The sequence below is a fragment of the Marmota monax genome, unplaced genomic scaffold (genome assembly GCF_021218885.2).
Source record: "Marmota monax isolate L192 unplaced genomic scaffold, Marmota_monax_Labrador192_F-V1.1 WCK01_AAM20220418_F8-fsc00089, whole genome shotgun sequence".
NCBI lineage: Eukaryota > Metazoa > Chordata > Mammalia > Rodentia > Sciuridae > Marmota > Marmota monax.
Genome location: NW_026694744.1, coordinates 2,496,801 through 2,518,509, shown reverse-complemented (window position 1 = coordinate 2,518,509; position 21,709 = coordinate 2,496,801). Strand labels below are relative to the sequence as shown.

Here is a 21,709-nt window from a genome sequence, read left to right as displayed (position 1 = left end):
ACATTTTCATTCTTTAAAAGGAAATTAGCAGGGCTGGGACTGGGGCTCAGTGGTAGAGCGCTTGCCTAGCATGTGTGAGGCACTGGGTTCGATCCTCAGCACCACATAAAATGAATAAATAAAACAAAGATATTGTGTTCATCTATAACTAAAAAATATTGAACAGAAGAAAAGTAGCAAGTCCCAATGTAATTTAGCTAGTTCTTAATAGCATTCTGCATGCTGTTTGTCTGTTCATATTGTCTAGAAATGAGTAAGATAGGAAATAAAAAATTTCCTTGAAATGTAGGTCAAATTAGTAATTTCCTTTATGCTGCTTTTATTGTAACACTTCCCAGTCTGTAGCAGAAGTACATTTTCATATTGCAATATGGAGAGAGTGTGTAGCATGTGTCAAGATTGGGTAGAATTGAAAAATTATTTGTTAGATACTTGTTCTTTTCTTTCTGTTGTCATTATGATAATTAAATATAGTATCAGGTGCAGAAATGTGGACATTTGCCTTTGTAAGTCAGTGGTCTCAAACTTTAGCATGCATGAGAATTAAATGGAGAGTTTATTAAACACAGATTTCTAGGAACAGCCCCAGAGATTCTGATAGAGCAGGCCCGAGTGCAGCCTGTAAATCTGTATTTTTTCACAAGCTCCCAGACATTGCTAATGCTGTCATTTGAATTACCCAAATGCACCTCATTTTGTGGTAGGGCATTGTTTTGTGGTCCATGATTCAATCCAAATGGCACAACTGTCTTCTGATATCCAGATTAGAATACCGATTGTTATACTCTGGTTTCTCTTCAGATCGTATAAATCTTTCGCCTTTTTAGAATACCTATTGTTTACCTCATGTATACACATATAAAACTAAAGTTAAATAATATTATTCAACAATATATTAAACGTGTTTCACATAGAGCAAATTTTAAAAGATGCTAAGGTACAATTTGATATCTTTTTCCTTAACTTTAGCCTTAACCTTGACTATGATCAATCACAACTCAGTGAAACCAGGGTCTTTTTCTAAAATTGATGCTTTTGAATCATTTTACATTCTTGAATTTGGAGCTCTGGGGCTTTTGGCTTGTTTGACAGCTGAAGTTTCAATTTCAGTCTTGGATCTTAACACAAAGATGCAGAAGTACTATTTTAGCTTCTTGTGGCTATTATAAAGGGTATTTCTTAATTTTAGAATGTTTATGGGAGTGTCCTACTTTGCAATCTGCTGCTGACTCCATTAGGGTTGTTTTTGTTGTTATTTTTTTTTTACTTATTTATGGACCTTTATTTTATTCATTTATTTATATGCAGTGCTGAGAATCAAACCCAGTGCCTCACACATATCAGGTAAGTTCTCCACCACTGAGTCACAACCCCAGCTCTAGTTTTTTTTTTTTTTTTTTTTTTTAGTATCTTTTGGAATATTTCATTGTCTTTTCTGTATTATCAAGAAGGGAGAAAGGAATGCTATACGGGGCACTATTTAAAAAAGCAAAAAACTCCAATTAAACCCTACTGTTATTTTTCAGATAAAAATTAATACTCTCCCTTAAGAGACATCCTGTTTACTCCCTCACCCACCAGATAGCTCAAATGTTCTCTCTTACTTATTCATTTATTGACATTTAATTAATGATTCATTTATTTCAACAGAAAATTTACATTTGAGGCTGGGGCTCAGTGGTAGAGCGCTTGCTTAGCATGTGTGAGGCACTGCGTTCAATCCTCAGCACCACATAAAAATAAACAAATAAAATAAAGGCATGCTGTCTATCAGTGAATTAAAAAAAAATTTTTTAAAAGAAAATTAAGGCCAGGTGCATGCCTGTAATCCCAGTGGCTCAGGAGGTGGAGGCAGGAGGATCACGAGTTCAGCCTCAACAATTTATCGAGGTGCTTAGTAACTCAGTGAGACCCTGTCTCTAATAAAATACAAAATAGGGCTGGGGACATGGCTCAGTGGTTGAGTGCCCCTGAGCTCAATCCCCCCAAAAAAGAAAATTAACATTTGATCATCATCTATTTTGAATAGAGGTACACAAATCTCAATATATAATGAAATGTACTTTAAAAATAATCACCATGTCATTTATACATTCATTCATTTACTCCTTTATTTTGTAATTGCTGTGTGCCCCATTCTTTCCTACCCACAGGAAGAGAAGGAACAAGTGACACAATCCTGCCTTCTCCATGAGCCTGCAGACCAGTGGGAACCTGCATCATAGACCGTTAATCTTTGTTTTTGGTCTCCCTCTTGATTGTTTTCCTTTATTGTCCTTATTTTTGTGTATTTGATCTTTTAAAAAAGAATCTGCTTTATAACAAAAGTAGTACATGCTTGTTGCAAAATTCAAACAATACAGAATTGTTTACTATGAAAAGAGAATAAAGCTTTGCTTAGAAGCCTGACTCCTGAAACCAAGCCAAGCAAGAATTCAAGGTACCACTAGAGGCTTACCAGAAAATAAGTCCAAGAGGAGCAAAACAAACAAACAAACAAAAAAAACCCCCCAAAACCCCCCAAAACAAAAAACAACAAAACTTCATATATCTAAAAAATACATAATGACTTTTAAAATGTGGTTTAATTGTGTTTTGTGGTGATATGCAGCATTCATGGTTATAATTTTAAACAGAAGTCTGCCCACATTCTCAGGGGAGTAAAGAAAAAGGCACAGACTTCTTTGCTAAGAAACTTTCCCAAAGGGCAAGCCAAAGAGCAACTTCAGAGAAGAGATTTTCTAGATGAAGTCCAAAAGTCTTTTTTTTTTTTTAAAGAGTGAGAGAGAGAGTGAGAGAATTTTTTAATATTTATTTTTTAGTTCTCGGTGGACACAACATCTTCGTTTGTATGTGGTGCTGAGGATTGAACCCGGGCCGCACGCATGCCAGACAAGCGCGCTACCACTTGAGCCACATCCCCAGCCCCAAGTCCAAAAGTCTTGGTGAGCTTTTTCGGATCTGCTAAAAGTGAAATGCAAAGTCAAGAGAGTCTAGCAAAATCCATATCATATCTGCTTGAATTAATCAAGAGAAAGATTCTAACATAGTAGACTTATAAATTTGAGTTTCTCAATTTTGATTCTGACTCTGACTCTTAAGTGAATGAGGAGAGATTGGACCTAAGGCCCCATCTTTACTTAATGGGGAAAGCATGGCTTTCAAATGAGGGAGAATAATTCATTGACAGACATCAGGGGAGAAGAAGGTAGCATCTGCCCTTTTTGCTTTGATTACTTTTCTACCAACCCCATCCCATAAAAAATAATTAAATTCCTAGGAAGTAAACACTTAGTGAATGTCTTCTGATTCTATAAACAGATGTTCCTTCTGTCTCTGAACTCATAATTTCATGTAACCCTTGCTTCCTTAGTCAGCAAAGTTTGCCTGGAAAAGGCCCTGTGAGATGGGCATGGTGGTGCATTCCTGTAATCCCAGCGACTCAGGAGGCTGAGGCAGGAGGATCACAAGTTTCAGACCAGCCTCAGTAGTTTAGTGAGGGCTTAGCAATTTAGAGAGATCCTGTCTCCAAAAAAAAATTTTTTTAAAGGGCTGAGAATATGGCTCAGTGGTAAAACAGTCCAATCCTCAGTACCCCTCCCCGCCAAAAAATAAACAAGGCTTTGTGAACTGTACCATCTCTGAGTCAACTACCCAACACCGTTTTGTAGCATGAAAGTAACCCTAGACAATATGAAAATGAATGGATGTAATTGGATTCCAATAAAACCTCATTTATGGACAATGAAATATGAATTGCCTATTATTTTTATGTGTCATGAAATATCATTCTACTCTTCCTGCAGCCATTCAAAAATACAAAAGTCATTCCTAACTCTGGCCATAGGAAGGCAGATGATGGGTGGGATTTGGCTCACAGGTCACAGTTTGTCAATTCACATCCTAGACTCAGTGTAAGACCCTCTTTGTAGAGTCTCCATCCTCTTAGAGGATCTATTGTACAAAGGACCACAAAGCTTCACCTGGGGGGCAAAGTGAGAATGGCACTGGTGAAAACCCCAAAATCAAGTACGGAAATCAGCAGGTTTTTCTAAATTCTGAGTTACAGCTGAACATTATGTCATGTACCCATGGATCCTTTCCATTGGCTGGGGAGGCTCTTTTGAAGGTGTTAGGTGATGACGTTGGTTCCTGTAGAGGTTATTTTTGCACTGAGTTGAACCAAAACAAGGACTGAGAACTTCATAAAGAGAATGTGGCAATTATAAGGAATGTTTAGGTAACAAGAAGCTTGGCAGAGATTGTCATGATGTGTTAGAGAAGATAGGACATACTCAAGATAGAAGGATGCCAATGAAATGGGTATGTAAATAAGGAGATGTTGTTGTAAGTTATCCCAAGCTGTGGGCCCAAGGAATGACGTGAAAGTGAGGTCAAAGGTGATAAAGACAGACATGGGTTTCATGCGAAAATAAAGAGTTCCAGTTTTGCTATCTGAGTATAATTAAAAAGATACTGAAGAGCTTCAAATGACTCGGCCTGATTTAGCTATCTTGAAGCAATTTTATAGAGGATTTTGAAAGTCATTCTCTCCTGACTTGGGGAATTGATCCACCATTACCATTATCACATCAAATTTATTAAGCATGAGTTACTCTGACATTATGTGGTTACCATATATATGTGCTCAATGGGTAAACTTTTTATATGTTAATCTATTTAATCTAGTTTTAATCAAATCTTCAAGTAGGTAGTAGATGCTGTGCTCAGAACTGGGCTGGGTACTCTAAGAAATATAAAAGTAGCACTAGGTTTGCTTCCTAACCTGACAGTATAATACAATATAAATACAACTCTTTTTGACCTGATTTTACAATTTCTTTGTCCAATAAAGCAATTTGAGAATTAGGATATCTCCCAACACATTTGGGAGGTCAAAGGTCCCGGACAGTAAGATGACAGTTTTGTCCACGGAAATGAAAAGCAGATAGAATGGACAGAAATCCCAGTATATAAGAACACATAAGACTACAGGAGTATATACATCTAATAAGTATTTATTGCGTGTCTGCTTTGTGCTCAGCACTTCTCAGATACAGTGGGTATACAAAAGATTTAAGAGACTGGGTATCCACTTCAGAGGATGAACACTCAGTTGGAATTTCCACTCACTCTACAGTTAAAGAACAAAGGAAGCAAGTTTCTATCAGACATTCTCTGGAGGTTCATGGAGGCCCTTGTGCTGGTTTTGTGTTGTCAGGGAGATGTTGATCAAGTAGCTTGAAAGTGAAAAAATAATATTCTGTACTGTTCTCTGACTTCTCCTTTCGTTGTTAGACATGCCACCCTGAAGAAGGCATGGTCCATTCTAAACATCACTCTGAGAAAATTACTGCAGTATTTGGATTAAGTTAATGTAAAGAAAACGTGCCATTCTTTATCTTTGACACTTGGATTAAAGTGAACAGTGTGTAGCATTCTCAATCTGGCAGCCCCAGCAGCTCACAGCACAGATTCCATACAAGGTCCAACACTCTCTATCATGATAGTCTTCTTTTTCCCAACTCTGATTACTCAACAGATGTTTCCATTTCCATTGTCTCTAGCTAGCCTGTGAGGCCAAAGGCATACTCTCCCTATTTTACTCTAACATCAGCCTTCCTATCGGAAATCAAAAGAGAAGTCAAGTTTAGAGACAAATATAAATACTGAAAGCAAGGTCAGGGAAGATGCCCACTGCTCAATCATGATGTCTTTGGGCACTTCTTCCTGAACAGAGTCATAGTTTTGATATTTAATAATATTTTTATAATCTCATACTTTTGGTACCATGAAATTAACATGCACATACAATAAAATCACCTTAAGAGGAAAAATATTTTTCTAAAATGAAGTCTGAACATCATCATTGTTTTGATATCCTGGATTATTTTCTCCTTTACCCATTTCCATGGAGGATTCGGCGTAAGGATTTTCTTCTCGTTTTGTTTGATTTTTCCTGTTAAATAAAATGGATGTTAGAAGGAAACTTTTCATTGATCAGACTGATGAAGATCAAATGGCTTGATGGTATCATGTCTAAGGACGTGAGCTGGGGGAAAAAAGAAATTTCATAAATTGATGGTACAAATATGCACTGATTCAGCCACTATGGAGAGCAATTTGGTGATATTTATCAAAATTAGAAGTGCACATTGACTTTGACCCAGCTCTCCCACTTCTAGGACTTACCTTGCACCTATATTGGCACACACAAGAACCTGCCTGCATTAAGCCATTGCACCTTTTTATTAAAAGTCTACCAGTAGAGGACTTGGTAACAAAATTATGATCTATCCATAAAATGGGAAACCACATTGCCTTAAAAAAAGATGGAAATCTCTTTGTACAAGTGATATGGAAAGATCACTAAAACCTATTGAGTGGGAAATTAAAAATGCAGAATATTATACATAATTTGCATACACTAAAAAAAGTGTATATAGCTATATATCACCAAGAAACTGATCATTTTGGTTAACTTTAAGAGAGGAAACTTAAAGGCAAAGGACGACAAAGATTCTGTATTCTTTTGCATTTTTAACAATTTTAACTAAATATGAAATGTACTACCTAGTCAATGTCTAATTTTTAAAATGAAGCTACTTTGGAGAACTAAAAATTATAGTGAAGAATATTAAGTGAAATAAATTAATATATGCAGAGATTCAATCAAGAATATGTTCTATTTGAAGTGTGCATAGTTTTGTGTAGATGTTATAAAATATTATTAACCTACTTCATAAGCCCAGTGAAACTTATTTCTTAAAGTTAGCAGAAAAAAGTCTAGTGTCAAGTAAGAGTAGAAATCCAATCTCTAGCCGGGCATGGTGGCACATGCCTATAATCTCAGCGGCTTGGGAGGCTGAGGCAGGAGGATCACAAGTTCAAAGCCAACCTCAGCAACTGAGCAAAACCCTGTCTCAATATAAAAAATAAAAAAGGCTGGGGATGTGTCTCAATGGTTAAGTGTCCCTGGGTTCAATCCCTGGTATCAAAAGAAAAAAATAAATAAGTAAGTAAATAAATCAGATCTTTAATGATTTAAATCCTCGGTGAATTTGGATCTTCAACTCAAGAACAAATTTGAGAGTACCCGACCATGAATTAAGATAATATGGAGTTTGAGCTACCCCAGGAGGAACAAAGGCAACTAAAGAGAAGCTGTTTGAAAAAAATCTCAGAGCTCCTTCTTGAATGACTTTACAGTGAAATCCATCACCAGTCAAGTCTCTAGGGTCACTTGCAGAGTAAGAAGAACTCATCAGTGAGGATAATACCGAGTCCACCCACCGCTGCTAAGTTGTCAGTGCCTCTTGGCAGTAGGGAAATGATGTCATGGCTTGGATGAGTTTACAAGAGCATGCTAATAAACTGCAGGCTAGATATCTTATGTGGCTTGCTAGGAAGGTGAGTGCTAGTAAATTTCTAGAGAATGCCTCAGAATGTTTGGGGGCAAAATTGTCCAATTAAGTAACTGAACTATATAACCTGCCACTTACTGGAAGTTTTCCAATTAGTATTCCCTAAATCTTCCTGTCGGAAGATAGGTCTAGGAAAGCACTCTTACCTTCTTCGATCTCTGATCCCAGTGAAGATGAGGATGACAATGCCAACCACTATCAATCCCATCACAACTCCAAAAACAATCAGCCATATGGTGACAGGTGGCTGGTAAGGAGGTCCAAGGGTCGGCTGAATCCCCAGGAATTCCAGGCTGTTATCATCCAGGCGGAACACTCCATTGATGCGGCCCCGGGACATTCTATTTCCCCAAAGTGAAACAGTAAAGGGGACAATTAGGCAAAATAAAATTGTGTTTAGTTATTTACTCTTTATATCATTGTTCCCAAAAGAATTTAATTTGTATATCATAAGAATATACATCTAAAGTAATGAAATTAGGCAATCAGGTCTAATGAAAGACACAAATTTTTTGACAGTTATGTATCTTTGATATCTGGAACCTAAATTAGATTTGCCAACAGCTTCACTGAAAAACTGAATTGCAAATATGGAAATGTGCAAATGGTTGGTATTTGTACATTTGTGACTGCTGTGCTTTAAAGGCAAAGTGAGCAAATTTGGTAATAATTTCCTGTCTGCCAGAGTATATCTGCTGTGACTTGATATCAAATAATGGAAAAGGATAATTTGATATCTGTCTTCTATAAATAAATCACATCCTATACCCAAGTTTCTACAGTAGAATTTCCAGCATTGAAGAGTAACACAGGAGGGCTGGGGATGTGGCTCAAGCGGTAGCGCACTCGCCTGGCATGCGTGTGGCCCCGGGTTCGATCCTCAGTACCACATACAAACAAAGATGTTGTGTCCGCCGAAAAAAACTAAAAAATAAACATTAAAAAAATTAAAAAAAAAAAAAAAAGAGTAACACAGGAAAGAGACCTTGGCCAATTTCTCTAGTACTGGGATGGGATATGGCTAAATTTTATGGAGGAAAAAGGATGAAGATCTTTTAAAACAAAAACAGTTGAAATGGAAAACATTCTGGATCAAAGACTAAAGTGTCTAGTATCACATCCTCCTATCCTTGGGTATATCCCAGGTTAGGAGGTCTGAGCTCACCAGAGAGAAAAAGAGGCCAAAGCAGAATTTTTTTAGCCATGTAACCCCTGGCAACTTTGGGGGTTCATATCTCAAGCCATTCTGGAAACAGAAAGTTTAAGGTGTACTGTAGGTGACTGGAACTCCAAGAAGGCTAATCTCTTTTACAAAGATCTCAGCCAATACTTCTACTGGTTTTTGGAGACAAGACTTCTGAAGCAGTGACTGAATCTTTGGGTGTGGTTGAGTCATACACCCCAACCAAGCCAGATTTTCTAGGCACATTCTGCCCAGCTGGTCTTAGATCTGCTTTCAAAGACAATTAACATTGATGCAGCTCAAGAGGGCCACCTACTGAGCTCCCCAGTAGCAGTGGCTGTATTAAGCCTTTTTTTTTTTTTATGAAAAGGGGAACCATATATGAGATGGATGCATCCATGACTTCTGCTGTCTTGTGGGAAAGAACTGAGGCAAATAGAGCAAACCATTTCTTCTAAGCATTCACTGTCCATACTAAGTCTCTCTCCCAATATGGAGGACAACCAATGTCCAAGGAATCCTATGTTTGTCAACTTGTTGCAGGCTTTGGGCAGTCAAATGAATCCTCCGTTAGTGTCCCTCTAGCAACTGATGGTAATACCTGTCCATGTCCCTTCAGCATTTTCCGCGCATGCTGGTTAGACTTCCTTCAGCCAACACCTACTTCCCTTTGCCTGTGAGCACTGCTGGGGAATTAATGTCACCTTGAAGCAGTTCCCAGCCCATGACTGGTGAGTGGTGGTGAATGGATGATGACCGAGCTCCCTCAATTCTCTGATGGGACAAGTCAGGTGCACATTCCCCACATTCTCCCAGAGTTGCCCACAAGGAAGTATTAAGCTCTATGTGACAATGGTGGTGATAAAGTGTAATCTATTGTCTTCCCTCCCTTCTCTGTCGCCTGTTCACATTTTCTTATCAGTGCTTCTTGAAATGGCCTCCCAAATAAACTACTTATAGTTAAATCTTTGCCTAAGGGCCTGCCTCTGGGGGATTCTAAATCAAGATAATTCTCTTGCCATTAGATTATTTTTCATCTTCACACCATTTCATTATAAAATTTTAGTGCATGTTAATTGTACAAAACATAAGTTTCTTTGTGACATTTCATACATGCATATAATATACTTTGATCATGTTTACCCTCCCTATTAACTTCTCTGCTATTGGATTCTTCTAGAATTAAAACGCAAATTCATGGGATGAGGCAAAACATGTGAATGATTCACAACAATGCCTGGTCCTAAATATTAGCTATTGTTGCATTTGTTAACTCCTTCACCCTTTATATAGATTATTTGAAATAAAATGTTACCTGATAGCCTTTTCAACATCAGTTCTAGGGATAATGTCAGACACATTTTGAGGTGCAGTGACAAAGAAGTTGAAGGAGATTCTTGGTTTCAAATCACTCACCCATACATCCTCCTCTCTGTGGAGAAACAAAAGCAACATCTTCCCTTTGGGCTCAGAGGACACAATAAAAAGAATGACATTCCCCCCCTGGTAAAACTAAGTTAGCCAGACACAGAGCAGAGGGAACAATGACAGGAGATAAGATCCAAAAAACTTTACCAATGCTCCAAACACATGAAATCAAGTATATAAGTGTTGTAAAGTCAAAGTGAGCAAATTTGGCAATAATAATAATAAATATGTCACATTTTGGTACTCTTTCCTCTATCATAAAAAAAATCCATATTTTTTTTCAATGATAGAAAGATTTCCAACTGAAAGACTGAAGAGAATCAGCAAGAAATCATTGATAGCTTGGGACTGTGATAAAAAATTTGGTAGGCAAAGATGGCTCAGTATATCAGGGAAAAAAATGGTGTGTTAATATTCCCTCACCCAACCACACCCAGCAAAAAACATGGTGTTACACTCATGGGTGAAGGGAAAAAGTAAGGTTTAGCATACAATGTGACAAGATTGTGCTGTCATAGCTGCCAGAGTGATACTAGTAAAAACTAAGATGGATCATGTGGCTCTAGTCCTTGAATCAATACCTATCTCTCTCAGAATAAGAGCCAAAGCCTGTAGAATGGCCTTCAAGGCCCACAAGAACTTTCTTTACCCATTCCGGCCCTCCATGCCCAAATTTCCTACTAGTAAACACCACTCCATCTATACTGGCCTTCTTGCTGGTCCTTCAACAAGTCCTTCCTCAGAGTCTGTGCTGTTGTCGCCCTCAGTGGATACATTTTCTCCCATAGTGCTCTCTCTGCTGCTTCACATATTTGCTCAATATTAGTGAAGTTTTTTTTTTCTGACTATTTGGGTTAAAATTGAACTGCTCCTCCACTCCCCAGCACTCCCTAATCTTTTTCCTATTGTGTCTTTCTCCCCAGCACTTATTGTGAATAGATAATGGTCAGGCAATGGGCCCCAATTAAGGTATTTTTCCAAGGCAGAGACCACACCCCAGGCTAATCCTCAGAAATATTTACTGCCACCATCAAGGCCTATTTCAAAAGTCAAAGACCTTGAGGCTTTCCAGCAGGAACATTTCTTCCTACCTGAGAGGGGGGTAAACATCAATGGTGGGAGTGAACCCAAATAGGAGTTAGGGAAGGATTAAAACTCAGGCTCAAGGACACAGCCAATAGCCTTGGTAAAGTTTTCAGTGCCCATTTAACATAGAGTTTGATCCATGCTCAAACCATATGCGCCCTTAAGCTAGCACTCCAACATGGGTTTTATAGCTATCTGGCCCCCTCTGGCATCTCAAGAGTTCTATCTCTTCTCATTTAAATAAATCCCACTCATTTAGAATTCCCTTCCTTTATTGTCCATGGAAGGAAATTGGCTAAGCAGGGAATGTAAGTCTCTTGCAAAACTATCATATTTCACTTACCTTCTCTCTTTCTCTCCCCCCCCCCACCCCAAACCAGAATATAAGCTCCATGAAAGTGAAAATTTCTTTTTTTTTTCTTTCAGTGCTAAGGGTAGGTAAGAGCATTTGGACAAGAGAGCTTAATAAGAACAATGTTCTTGCTATCTACACGTTAAATAAACCACAATTATCCCTAAATAGAGTCACCCAAACTTCAGGATGTCCAAGAAGTTTAAAAGTTAGCAGGAGGTTTTTCTCAATTTCACTTGAAGACTCAAGAGTAAGAGAATTGCTGGTTGGAGAACCTAAGAACTCAGCAAATCAACTCACCCAAAAGGAATGGTCTGGTTTTTGACTTTTGAAAAATACATTCTCATGGCGTAAGCCACAGATGACCGGAACAAGTACATCTCATTGTCATTCCATTGGTACTGCAAAATGAGAAGACAGGCACTGCTCATTAGGGATCCTAAGACATATTTAAAGCTCAATATTCCTCAGGCATTATTTTTAATATTCCAAGGACTCTTGCTGTTCATTAAGCCAGTGACCTCCAATGTGAGTACACAGCAGCAGCAACTGGATGGTTAAAGCAACCTTAAAGTTTCTGATACAGAAATCTGGAATGAGATCACAAATTTACATCTCTAATTAGCTTCCAGGTGGTGATAATGCTGCTGGCCAGGCAACCATGCTTTAGGAACAATTGGGCTCATGATCCTTTCATTTAGTTTGATCTAAACTGAAATGAGCATCCTGAGGATAAGTTTTAAATGGGATCAAACAAAATTTGTGGGTTTTACTTAAAATGTCTGTATTTTGGAGATAAACTGATTATATATATATATATATATATATATATATTTTGGGGGGTGGTGGGTACTGGGGATTGAACCCAGGGTCACTTAACCACTGAGCAACATCTCCAGCCCTTTTTTATATTTTATTTGAGGCAAGGTTTCGCTAAGTTGCTTAGGGCCTTGCTGATTTGTTGAGGCTGGCTTAGAATTCTCGATCCTCCTGCCTCAGCCTCTTGAGCTGCTGGGATTACAGGCGTGTGCCACAGCGCCCAGCAGTTCTCACTATTTTTATAGTAAGTTCTCGATATGTATAAAGAGAAAATAAAAAGAAAGAAACTGGGGGCTCAAGGAAAAAAAAATAAAGTGTTGTAAACAGCAAGGTAATCTGTTCTTTTTTTCTGATTCTGAACAAATGGATGGCAAATGCATAGTCTTTGAAAACCTGCTTAAAGAGGAAAAAAATGTACTCTTTCCTCCAGTAGATGGCAGTAGAGATCAGCGAATAGCACAAGATTTGTTTCTCCTTTCCCTTTCAGACAAAACATGATTTCACAAAAAATAAAAAATAAAAAATTATCACATTCACCTCAATTTGTTTTTCATCCATCTTTGAGGAAAAGGGAGTCTCTTTAATAGTAATAATGATAGTATTAACATTGTTACAAATAATATTCTGGTTATTATTTCCATATTTAAATTTTTTTAAAAAAGTCTGAGTTCTCAAAAATAAGGCCATAGATCTGGTTGATAATCACCCGAAAATTACTTGAACAGGGCAAATATTTTGGCCCTGATGTGTACACGCATTAAGATTATAGTTCTGACTTCATCAAAGCCAACTGTTGCTTAGTGAATTGGTCTCAGAACATTATACCATCAAAACTTCTGAAGACTATTAGCCAATCCCTCACTGCATAGAAAATATGAGCACAAATATCAAGAAAAACAATCTTTTTTAGAAAATTTATTTATTTTATTTTGGTACTAGGGATTGAACCCAGGGGTGCTTAATCATTGAGCCAGATCCCCAACCCTTTTTTATATTTCATTTAGAGACAGGGTTTTGCTAAGTTGCTTAGGGCCTCACTAAATTACTGAGGCTGGCTTTGAACTTGTGATCCTCCTGCCTCAGCCTCCCAAGCTGCTGGGATTAGAGGTGTGCGCCACCCTGCCTGGCAATTGAAAAGAGTTCTGATCTGTCATAAGAAATTAAAACTTATTAGGCCAAGGGAAAGCTAATAAAGTATGGCAAAGATGAAAAAAAAAATCACACTCAATGATTATTAAAAAATAGGAACATGAACTCAGAGTTTGGGAAGAAAACTTCTATTTTTGTTATTACTTTCTTCATATTCATTTTTCACTCCTGTTATTTATATTTTGATGTCTGACTTATCTATGAAAATTATACAAAAAGCATTTTTGAGTCTTGGAAAATATTTAACTTTTCATCTTTGGATCTATACGATGAGATGACAATTTTCTGTAGTACCTTGGACTTTTTATCTAGTAACCCCAGGTTGGTTTCTAAACCTGCAAAGCCTTCAGGTTGCCACCCAGGCCTTTGATCCCCATCTGCTTTGAGATTTCCTGTCCTCTCTTTCCCAATCAAAGCTGCTGCTGTACTTCCTTAGGCTGGCTCACTTAAGACAGGTGTTCAGAAGGCAACAGCTGACTCAACTAATGCACGTGATAAGAGTGAGCTTTGCTGAACTTAGAATCCCACTGAGAGCTTTTAAAATTCTTAATGCCCAACTCTCTTTTGGTTTGGTATGAGTTGTTTTGTTTTTTCACATGGCTTAGCAGGTTTCTTTTTTTTTTTCTTAATTGGTGCATTACAATTATACATAATAGTGGGATTCCTTAATGCCCAATTCTTGATACCACACCTGGGGCAATTGAAGCAGAATTTCTGGGGATGGAGCCCATATATCATTTTGAAAACTTCCCATGTGGCTCCAATGTGTGGCCGAGCTTGAGAAGCAGTGTTCGAAATCAGAGCTCCCCAGACTTTACTGTGCATACAAATCATCTTGAGGGCTTGTTAAAATGCAGATTCTGGTTAAGTAGGTCTGGGGCTGGGGCCTGAGAGTCTGCATTTTTAACAAGCTTTCAGATTTGAATGCTGTTGGTCCATAGACCACTGTGAATAAAAAGAGAGGCTGTAGATGGACCAATTGATCCAAAACAAACAAAACCCCTTAAAGATACTGCTTCTAAAAGGAGACATCCTCTTGAAATATAACCATGTCCTCATCCTCAAATACAAATAATGGTGAGAAGTTAATGGGAAGGATGGATATTTGATGTTTAAGGATTGGTACATATATTTTCACGTTGCACTTCAGAACAACCTCAAGATAATAAGTAACAAGTAGGCACAGCCAATAAGGAATTGGTTGTAGGGAAAGTGAAAAAGCTGGAGGCCAGAAGCTGGGGCTTACAGCATTTTTTTTTTTTTTTTGGTACTGGGCATTGAACTCAGGGGCACTCGACCACTGAGCCCCATCCCCAGCCCTATTTTGTATTTTAGTAGAGACAGGGTCTACTGAGTTGCTAAACACCTCGCCATTGCTGAGGCTGGCTTTAACTCGCAATCCTCCTGTCTCAGCCTCCAGAGCCGCTGGGATTACAGGCATGTGCCATTGGGCCTGGCCAGCATTTCTTTGTTTAGACCATACTGGATTGGGCTGATTATGTACTATTTAAGGGGAAAAAAGTGTGCTGGAAAATAATGGATACACTGTCTGGAATACTCACTGCTTCTTCTCCAAGAGCTGATTTTAGGCTTATCCTCACTTTGATGCTTTGGTCAGTATCTAATTAAAAAGAAATTGCAGACTCCTGGTTACAGATTGACCACATGTGTTTACTTCCTTTCCCTCCCAAGGTCCCACAAAGGAATTTTTTACAAGGTATAAACACACTTTTGGAAAATGAGAAACGATGGGAGACAGGTAACTGTTTTCTCAGAGGACAGGAAGCCACGGCCTGAGGGGTACACAGAGGGAGTCCAGACCCAAAAGAGCCAGAGAATCCCAGGGAAGCTTTGGTTCAGGTACAGCAGAGGGTGGGAAGGGGATACTGGGCTAAAAACAAGGACGATGGACTCAGGGTGTGGTTAAGCTACTGGGGGAACAGTTGATCCTCTTACCCCTGTGAGCCTTTGCTCAGACAATCACCTGGAGCCTGTGCACCAACAAAACAAGAGATAATCCAAGAAAGAAGGCATGGGATTCAGGAAACAGAGGGTTCTCCCCAGGAGAACAACAAAAAGATGACTCATGCGGAAAACTGGGGTCTGAGTGAGATAGGAGGATTCAAGACTCCAGGAGGAAAGTGTCCAGGGGGAGAAACTGAGGCTGAAAACACACACGATGCAGGTGGTAAATTAGATACACTGAAAAAAAAATCGAGACAAGTACAAATTCCAGAGCAAACAAGTCACATGAGAAAGGATACCAAATGACATATAACTTGGCTCTGTAGGCAACCTTATGCAAGCACTGATAACTGCTTTACTAAAAATCATGATAAAGCTTCACTGGGAAAATGAGAGTGGAAAAGGAGGCAGAAGTGGATGTCTAAAACTGATTGGAAAATAACAATATATACCTAATTAGAATATATTAATTAATAAAAAAGAAAATAATAATATAATTTAGATATATGAAAGTAACTGCCAGAAAGAGGAGGTGACAGTGTTAAAAGTTTTTGTCTTTGAAGAGAAGATTCAAGTGCAGTGGTTTGGAGATTGTTACACTCTTGTTTTAAACGTGAGACTAATAAAACAGTTGAAAGAGTTTGAAGCACAGTTAGGAGCAGGTTCTACACAGAGGGAACATGCATTCAGCTGTGTCACCACCCTCATAAGGCTGGGGCCAAAGGAGACTAGGGTGGCAGACAGGGAGCAATGCAAAACAAGTCAACTCGGTGTACTCACAAGGGCTCCAGTTGGTGTTCCACCCAACAAAAGAATTCCTGTTCTGGTCTTTCAGCCAGCCAAACAATGGTTCAAAGTAGTTGAGCAGTGGTCTTACGTCCATGTTCCTTGCTCCTACCACATTTTCCAGTGCTAAGGTCCAGGGTTTTGACTTTCCAAGACGCAGCATATTGCTACATGAAAAAAGAGGGGGTTCAGGACCTCTTGAGGGATTCCATATGTACACATATGTACATCTATGATCTACAATTTCTTTTCTTTGACTTAGCTAAATTTTCTCCCAGCAGATAAGAAAATGATGCATATTAATGGATGGATTCATCCTTCAATCTCTCTTTCCTTCCAATTACTACAAATAGAGCTCTATAGTTCTGACATGGTGAGAGGAGGTGACCCATCCAGCTATTTCATGGGCTAGGTTCCTGTGTCTGACCACAAATTAAACATTTACTTTGTGAATGAGGAAATTTTGAGGTTCCAAATTTCTTTTTTAGAACAAAGAAATCAAATTCAAAACAGGCACAGAAATGAGCAATATTGGACACTAGGAGATAAGAGAGGGTCAACATGTTTGTTTGTTTGTTTTTTAAAGCTTTTTTTGGGAAATTTTTTTAGATGTTGATAGACATTTATTTATTTTTATGTGGTACTGAGGATCGAACCTAGTGTCTCACATATGCTCGGCAAGTGTTCTACCACTGAGCCACCACCCCAGCCCAGAGAGGTTCAAAATTTTGAGACATTTCTTACAGCAGCTTCTGCCCAGCTTCGGTGGAATTTGAGATGTCACATTTGTGGAGGGGGCCTTCATGTTTAGCTGCTTGACAAAGGGCTTCTTGAAACTGGAATTGATAAATGGTCCTTGTGTAATATCTGTGCAAGAGATAAAGAAACAAACAGAAAAGTCTGTCCCATGTTTAGTTACTATGGTAGAGTCATAGATTGGGGCATATATGTAAATTCTGGGGCCCAATAACTAAAGAGATAGTAGTCAAACCTCTTTCTCTAGGAAACCTAAACATGAATTCTATAGATTCATCATAATCTATCTGCATTTTATGTATTAGTTGATAAATAAGACAGTAATGATTATATCAAAACAAGCCCCACTATTAGGTTTAACTATAATGCACTAATAAAAATATTCACAAAAAACAAGGTGATATCATTATTCTGTTAATTGTTTGCTCACCTTGGTACTGTTTTACAAATTTGTAGTCCTTTCATATAAATGATGCCAATCTACAAATACAAAAACTGAGGCCCAGCCAATCTAAGATCTAGGGATAATAGGTGAAGAACATATGATTTAGACTTCAAGTTTAAAATGCTCTTTCAATACATGGTGAACTCAGCCAGTAAAAAGAAGACAAACAAAAATACTTTTCGTTTTTCCCAATAGTATTGTTGATTCCTTGATGACGGGAAAATGATCTCCCACAAGTTTTATTTAAGCCAACAAATCATGTTGGATTCAACTGCATTGAAATTGATCATGTATATTGAGTTTAAGGGTGAGAGGTGGAGAAGGAAAAATCATAATTATCACTTCATTGAGCCCTATGTATCTGTCATAGCATGGCTGTCCACAAATTCTCGAAGTTAGACAGAAGAAAATTGTCATTTACCGGATGAATGAGAAATCATTAGAAACATGGTATAGAGCTGCAGGGTCACAGTATGTTTCGTCATGAGGCACAGGCTCCATCACCCCAACTATCTCTCGCCTTTGGGAAGAAAAGGAAAAGATACATTAGTTGTAGATCAACCAACGTGAGAAGGTAGAGTTGGGTACAACTTCGGCAGTTTCAGTAGACAATAACATTGATCATCAAAATTGGTTGTCAGGTGAAATGAAAACAGAATAATATATCAGAAAAAGTAAAGTTCCTTGAGTTGTTATCTCTCATTGCTTTAATATAACCAAAATATACCACTGGAAAATAGCTGTATCTTCAAAACACTAATTTAAGAAAATTCATAAAGTGCTTTGCGTGTCCAAAAACATATAGTGAAAGCCCTAGAAGTTCCTCTCAGGCACCATAGTTTATGTGCCTTTGGAAGATCTTCATTTTATAAAATTGAAATCTTAGGTTTTTTTTCCTTAAGTGTAATTCTACTGGACCTTCTTCTGTAAGCAGCCCTGATATCACCCACCTTCTAGCACAATTGATCCTTCAATCTCCCTTAGTCTTCTCTAGCTGTGTCTCCTTGCCATTTCTCTCTCTCTCTGTCATAGTTATTAACATAAAACTCCTTGTCCTGGAGAGTTGGACACCTTGAGGATGGGGGCTGTGCCTTGGTCATCTTTACAGTTCTAGTGCCAAACATGGTGCCTAAAACTAAGGGAAAACTTCATTCCTATTTGTTGAATGACTAAAGGAATCACTAAATTACTTTAAAGGTTGGATTCCATGTACCTTTAAAATAAACTGAGGCATTGCCAGGCACAGTGGTGGATGCCCGTAAACCCAGCAGCTCAGGAGGCTGAGGCGGGAGAATCACAAGTTCGAGGCCAGCCTCAGCAATTTAGTGAGGCTCTAAGCAACTTAGAGAAACCTGTCTCAAAATAAGAATAAAAAAGACTAGGGATGTAGCTCAGTGGTAAAGCACCCGTGGGTTAAATCCTCAGTACTAAAAAAATAACAAATAACTAAGGGATCAAAAAATCAGTCCAATTAGAAAAAAAAGATAGATAAACTATATATTTGGCATTGTTTCAAAAGGGATACATTTTTCCTTTATGACTGTGGGGTCCTTATGGCCAGCTTCAGTCATATTCAAACACTAGAAACACAGTTATATAGGTGCAGTCTCCTTCTTCCCAAGGAAGATTTATGTTAACATAGAAAAGCTTAAAGGAAGAATGGTACTAATTTAAACTTGTGCATGGGGGACTGAATGTCACATATAAGATTTTCACTTCAAAAAGGAAAAACAAGAAGTAATTGACAGGGCTCTGACTACTATGCAACGGTAAAAAGATTTCTCTCTCTGTTTCTCTCATAATTGTTTCATAGCTGCATGTGCCTGACACAGTGCAGGGTATCTGGGATACAGTACCAGGTTTTCTCAAGCTTGAAATTCTCTCCACACACACCCGGCTAACTCCCACACCTTTCTCAGGACTCAACATGGATGTCTCTCTTCATCTGGCCCCCCAAGGGCTTTAGATCTCCTCTTAAATACTCATGGATCCCTGTACCTTTCCTTCACACAATCACACAGTGGTTTTATCTTGCACGTTTGTACCTTAGACCAAAAGTTTGGAGCAGGGGATCAAGGACCACATTTGAAATGATTAGCAGTAGATCTCCATCCAGTGCTTTGCCCAAAATGTGAAGTCACCATTTTTATTTAAAAGAATGAGATGGGTGTGGTGGCCCATGCCTGAAATCCCATCAGCTTGGGAGGCTGAGGCAGGAGGATTGTGAGTTCAGGGTCAGCCTCAGTAACTTAGTGAGGCACTAAGCAACTCAGCAAGACCCTGTCTCTAAATAAAAATATAAAAATGGGCTGGGGGTGTGGCTTAGTGGTTGAGCACCCCTAGGTTCAATCTCCGATACCAAAAATAAATAAATAAAATACAAATAAAAGAATGGACACAGAATACATAAAAGTGAATAGATTGATCATTTCCTAAATGGTATCACAATTTAAAATGTGATCCAAAATTTTTTTTGTATATTTAAGAATATACACCATGAAGTAGTGTCACCTGACCCAAGATATGGGGCAGAGCCAAGGAGATTTTATCTGAGGAGATGGCACCCAAATGGAGACTGAAAAATTTTAAAAGGAGGCAGTTAACGTGTGTGTGTGTGTGTGTGTGTGTGTGTGTGTGTGAGAGAGAGAGAGAGAGAGAGAGAATACATACACGCATGCATAGTATGATAGCATTCCTCTAACCTGAATACAGTTTTCTCTTTTTCACATATTTAACTCCAATCACCAGCTTTCAAGATTCACCTTTTCAAATTCTAGTGGTTTTGACTATGAAACATTGTCTGAGAACCCTGATCCTAGTTCTTTTAGATTGGATTTTCTCAGAAACAGACTCTTTAGATAAGGTCCTGGGGGCTGGGGATGTGGCTCAAGCGGTAGCGCGCTCGCCTGGCATGTGTGCGGCCCGGGTTCGATCCTCAGCACCACGTACAAACAAAGATGTTGTGTCCGCCGAAAACTGAAAAATAAATATTAAAAAAAATCTCTCTCTCTCTCCCCCTGTTTCTCTCTCTTTAAAAAAAAAATAGATAAGGTCCTGGGGGGTGATCCCTGGAAACATCAGCAAAGGAGGGAGGAAGTGAGACAGGGAAATGAAAGCAACCCAAAAAAGATGTTACTGAGTAAGTTATGACTGTAAGTAATTGTAACTTATTCCCTCTGAAGAATCCTAGGATTCATTATAGAGTACTCAGCACAAAGGCTAGTCCCACCTGAGGGCAGGGCAGTTGGGGTATTTATCCATCAACTCCCATAAGGTATTGGTTGAGGGCTGTTGGGGATGGCATTAGTTCCTTAGCCCCTCTTGCCCTTTGTGGGTTGTGATGGCTTAAGGAAGCCCCAAAGACAATGAAATACAGATACCAGTTGTGTGTGTATGTGTGTGTGTGTGAGTGTGTGTGTGTGTGTGTGTGTGTGTGTGTGTATGTACAAGCCAGTCAAACGCTTTAAAATAAACAACAAACTCATGAGATAACATTTTACTGACGGTGTACTCATTAACTTACTTCATCTCCCACCACTTTTTCATCCACTGATCTTTGGGAATTTCACCCTTAAAGACCATCCACCTCCACTTCTCCAACATGTAAGTAAAAGGTAGAGCTCCAACAATCGTTAGTGCTTGTTTGAGCAGGAAGTTTATTTCTGTTTCTGAAAGTAAATGGAAAAGGGCAAATAGTGAGATGAAGATGACAGTGGCTGTTTTGTGTTAAAAACAAACAAACAAACAAACTCTCCTAATCTCAAAATACTAGGCTTCAAAACAGATTTACTAGAAGGATGATTACATGAAGAATATTAATGGTGGACATAATAATATATGTATATATTCATTTTCTCAGCTAAGGGATTTGTAGCAGGGTGAAGCCCTGGAACAGAACAGGTACATAAAAATCCACATGTTAGCTGGGTGCAGTGGTGCATGCCTGTAATCCCAGCAGCTTGGAAGGCTAAGGCAGGAGGATTGCGAGTTCAAAGCCAGTCTTAGCAACAGTGAGGCGCTAAGCAACTCAGTGAGACCCTGTCTCTAAATAAAATACAAAATAGGGCTGGGGATGTGGCTTAGTGGTCGAGTACCCCTCAGTTCAATCCCCAGTACCCTTCCACCCAAAAAAATCCACATGTTAATCCTAATCCTTATTTTTTTATTAGTTTCAGTCACCTCCCTTAAATACTCCTTATCATAGATAATTAGGGCTATTTCATCTACCTTCTCAGGCATACTATTTGTTCTTGAAAGCTCCATGAAGACAGTGACTGTTAATGTCTCATTCTACACTGTATTCCTTGTCCAGTGTC

The 21,709-nt window shown here is 38.6% G+C and overlaps 2 protein-coding genes across 6 annotated transcripts in view; one reads left to right on the top strand and one right to left on the bottom strand.

Annotated features, from left to right (window-relative positions):
• Bmx (BMX non-receptor tyrosine kinase) overlaps window positions 1-3,744 on the top strand; it is a 47,541-nt gene extending 43,797 nt beyond the window's left edge. For 3 of the 4 annotated variants that reach the window (XM_046424340.2, XM_058572570.1, XM_046424339.2), the window contains one exon: window positions 2,154-3,744. The gene's annotated coding sequence lies outside the window, so the exon portion shown is untranslated. Of the gene's footprint in view, window positions 1-1,308; window positions 1,345-2,153 lie in introns of all 4 variants that reach the window. The other variant, XR_006847148.2, reaches the window with a different exon arrangement.
• Window positions 3,745-5,002: 1,258 nt separating this feature from the next.
• Ace2 (angiotensin converting enzyme 2) overlaps window positions 5,003-21,709 on the bottom strand; it is a 47,620-nt gene continuing 30,913 nt past the window's right edge. For both annotated transcript variants that reach the window (XM_058572569.1, XM_046424343.2), the window contains exons 11-19: window positions 20,917-21,061; window positions 17,815-17,913; window positions 16,937-17,059; window positions 16,187-16,359; window positions 15,004-15,062; window positions 11,774-11,874; window positions 9,923-10,039; window positions 7,571-7,765; window positions 5,003-5,959 (exon numbers count right to left, since the gene is read on the bottom strand). In XM_058572569.1, the coding sequence (XP_058428552.1) occupies window positions 5,845-5,959; window positions 7,571-7,765; window positions 9,923-10,039; window positions 11,774-11,874; window positions 15,004-15,062; window positions 16,187-16,359; window positions 16,937-17,059; window positions 17,815-17,913; window positions 20,917-21,061 (1,127 nt within the window). In that variant the 3' untranslated portion in view covers window positions 5,003-5,844. The remainder of the gene's footprint in view (window positions 5,960-7,570; window positions 7,766-9,922; window positions 10,040-11,773; window positions 11,875-15,003; window positions 15,063-16,186; window positions 16,360-16,936; window positions 17,060-17,814; window positions 17,914-20,916; window positions 21,062-21,709) is intronic.